Source organism: Paracoccidioides lutzii (assembly GCF_000150705.2).
Source record: "Paracoccidioides lutzii Pb01 unplaced genomic scaffold supercont2.19, whole genome shotgun sequence".
Classification (NCBI taxonomy): Eukaryota; Fungi; Ascomycota; class Eurotiomycetes; order Onygenales; family Ajellomycetaceae; genus Paracoccidioides; species Paracoccidioides lutzii.
The window spans coordinates 601,177-604,927 of record NW_015440965.1 but is presented as its reverse complement, the minus strand read 5'-3'; the positions used below and the strand labels follow the sequence as shown (position 1 = coordinate 604,927).

At 39.7% G+C, this 3,751-nt stretch overlaps 1 protein-coding gene across 1 annotated transcript; it reads left to right on the top strand.

The window, feature by feature from the left end:
• Positions 1-1,300: 1,300 nt before the first annotated feature.
• PAAG_06716 (hypothetical protein) lies at positions 1,301-1,875 on the top strand (the record flags this gene model as incomplete). The annotated part of the gene is made up of 2 exons (XM_015845979.1): positions 1,301-1,345; positions 1,387-1,875. 2 exons carry the CDS (start codon positions 1,301-1,303, stop codon positions 1,873-1,875), a joined length of 534 nt encoding a protein of 177 aa, XP_015700205.1.
• Positions 1,876-3,751: the final 1,876 nt, after the last annotated feature.

Genomic DNA, 3,751 nt, shown 5'->3' with positions numbered 1-3,751 from the left:
CGTCAATTCAATTCCCAGACTTTTGAGGGAGAATACTTATTTTGAGGCCGCATTTTATTTGTCTTGATTCATTGACCGCCGTAATTCACCTATCTCCCTTGTTATTCCTTAGGTCAGTTTCATGCCCATCACCATCAACAAGAATCTTATGGGCCTTGGAATTACCATGAGTAAACATAACCCCATAATGATGCTGTGAAAGGGTCTTCGCAAGTACGAGGGCGTCCATATATATGCTGTCACGGAGTTGAACCCATGAGACGAAACCGGAGAAATAAGGTGCTCGAAGAATTGTGTCTGATTTGTGAAAGATCCCATTATATGATCAGGAACCCGTGAACTTCGTAGAGGCGTTCCAATCAGGGAGTAGATAGATTCTTGGCTTGGTGGAAGCCATAAACGCATAGAACTTATACACATTTCAAGTTCCTCCAACAACGGTTCCTCAGAGTCACTCTATAACTCACCATTTCGAATTTTCAAAAGGCACCCCGGGCAGTCGAGTCATCAAAATCGAGATTCACCTGTCGAATGAAGCCATTGGATGTTCCCCACAATTTTAAACCTTAAGAGGCAGGCATCCTAGCAGCCTCTGCCATTTGCATGGACACAACTCCTTCAATACTGGTCCAGTCTCTTCATTTCATCACAAGTCCAAAGGACAACTGTATGATATTAGCATTGAAAGGGACCTGAAACCAGGAGCAATACCACTGAGAAAAGTAGTGTAGTGACTTGGACAAGATGACCCATGCTATCCTGACGGCTCTGCCTAGGACACGAGGCACAGTTAGCGTTGCCTTCAAGATCGTGAAAGTTGTTGGACGGGGTCAAGTAAAGTCCGGTTGTAAAATGCGTGGGAATATATATATGCACATGGAAGTCATCTTGGGAGTGGATGTACAGGAGTAGGTTGAGGGGTGATTTTGAGTTGGATGTTATCCCGAGAGGTTACCGGCTCCAACCCTGTATCCCAATTCTGGGGCACGATGTGTAGTTATGCGATTTCGTAGTGTCGACAAGTAGTCTGGAAATGGCACATCCAGTACACACTGAGTGAGACCATGGTCAATAATATTTGGTAATAGAATAAATATGCTACGCGCAACCTTCAAGGATGGACAACCTCATTCTGTCAGAACCATATTTTTGAAATATCTCCACAACCACTGCTCTATTTTACTCATACTGTGGCTCAATCTACTCATCAGCTCTCTAGGTACCGCCCAGTATCAAGTAGATATGGTGAGTGGTCAAAATACCCCACAGGTGGGTATCCAGCCACTCAAACTAAGCAATCATGCCATCCAAATCAAAGCAGACATCCAAGCTTTTAAAGAATATTGTATAAACCTGCTAGGTAAAACATGAAACTCAACCTGGCAGATGATTGAAGTCTTCATGAGTAGTGTCAGTGCCTATGTTAAGAAGACTGAAAAACAGTCAACTCAGGCTGAACTGACTGCAGACCTTCAAGTCACCATGAAAGCTCAGGAGGAGATGAGAAAGAATATAGTTCAAATCAAGAACATACTAGCAGCTCCAGCTGTAAAGCCCACTGAGGCCAACAGCCTATTCTATGCTCAAGTCCTGCAGAAACCATACCTCCTGAGAACATCAATGCAACTCAGACCCTCAAGTGGACTACATGAGATTCTGATTAAAATAGAAAATACTGTCTCAGAAAGTGAAATACAGATAGTCTCAGAAGAAATAATCAAAGAAAAGATCAATAAAACACTGGAAAAAAGTCAAGTTCAGAATCTGAAGAGTGTAAAAACCCTAGCTGTAAAGCAACACTCAAGTGAAGACATCACACTGTACACAAATGATCAGGACACAACAAGGAAAATGCAGATATACAAGAAGAAGTGAATGAAAGCTCTTGAAGACACAGCAGCTCTTCAGATTATTATCTTTGAAATTCTAATTCATGAAGTCTCAACAGCAATAGATGTCACAAACATCAAAGAAATGAAAGACAAGATACAGTAGAACAATTCAACATTGGAAACTGCAAATGTCAAGTACATAGAATGACTTAAAAAAGAACTTGAAGAAAAAAGAGTATTCACATTGATAGTGAAGTTTGATAATAGTGAGTATGCAGATAGTGCAATCATCAAGGAGATTGCATTAGGAGCTCAGATATTTATCTGTAAATACTACAATAGAATCTGCAAGCTGAGACAATGCTTCAAATGTCAAAAGTATGAACATATTGAAACTCATTGCAAGGCAAGTCAAATCTGTGGATACTGTGCAGAAAGTCACAGTACTGTGAGCTATGATAAAAGAATGAAAAAAGAAACAGAGGCAAAATACACAAACTGTGATAGAAAACACTCAACATGAAGTGTTCAATGTGAGAAAAGAAAGACTGAGCTGACCAGACTTGAGGAGAGAAAGAGAACAAGATCATATACACATCAGAAAGCAGCAGTAAGATATCAACAAGGTATCACAAATGAATTGTGGACTGATAGAAAAACAGATACTTCAAAGAAAGTCTCAGTCAGACCTATTCTCCAGTCAATAGTGAGGACAGACTTGAGTCAAAAAAGAGACTAATCCCCAAAGAAGAGCATGAGAGCTGAAACCCAGGAAGAAAGTGAAGAAGATGCAGTCAGACAGGTGCTACAGAAGCTGAGCAATAATCAGCAATTGATTGCTTCAGTGAAGAACTTCAATCTGAACAAATGTCAGTGATGTGCAAGTCAAAGAAGTCAATCATCAACATAGATCTCAGACATGCATATGATCTTCAATGAATAATACAACTCTATTAATACTTCAATACAATGTCAACAAGTCTCAAGATTAAGTCATGACATCACTGCTTGCTGATCAAGCAGCATTAACATATGATATTATAGCTATCCAGGAACCATGATGAAACAAGTTTCAAGAGATCATATACTACTTAGTCAAGGATCAATTTGACCTGATCTATCAGAAGGATGAGAAAACTCAGGTATGCTTTCTCATAAACAAGAGAATAGAAGAAGACTGGACACATACACATCATACAACAGATATTATGACCTTAAAACTGCAAGTGAATAAGGAAAGAGTGCTATGCATACACAATGTGTACAACTCAATTACAAGGACACTTGAAATGAATGATGCAATACCAGATCTCTGAAAGGCCTTAGAGGAGAAATCTGAAGCTGAGCATGTAGTACTGAGAGACTTCAATCTTCATCACTTATTGTGAGGTGGATTCAGAGTCAGAAAGACATCAGAAAGAGCTGAAGTTATGCTTGAACTGATAGCAGATTATCAACTAGAACTGCTTATATCTGTTGAGACAAGGACACATCAGGAAGTGGGAGAACCAACCACACTAGACCTGATTCTGAGAACACACTGGGTTCAAGAAAGAGTGATATGCTGTGGACTAGCTGAAGTGGAATTGAACTATGACTCAGATCATCTATCAGTGGCAATCATTCTGAACATGTCAACAGCTCAAAGTGAGCTAAGAAAGAAGAGAGTTTGGCACAGATTGAAAGAAAAGAAATTCAAAAAGAATGTCAGAAAGAATCTGTCAGGAGTAAGCAAGCCACTAAGCAGGAAGAAGATCAATCAATATCTGAAATCTATAGTCAAGGCAATCACAACAGTTATTGAAACTCACTGTCTAGAGTCACACATCAATTCACAATCAATACCAAACTGGACACCTGAGATCAAGGAAGCTCAGATGAAAGCAAGACAACTGAGACATATTCACCAAGAAACCCAG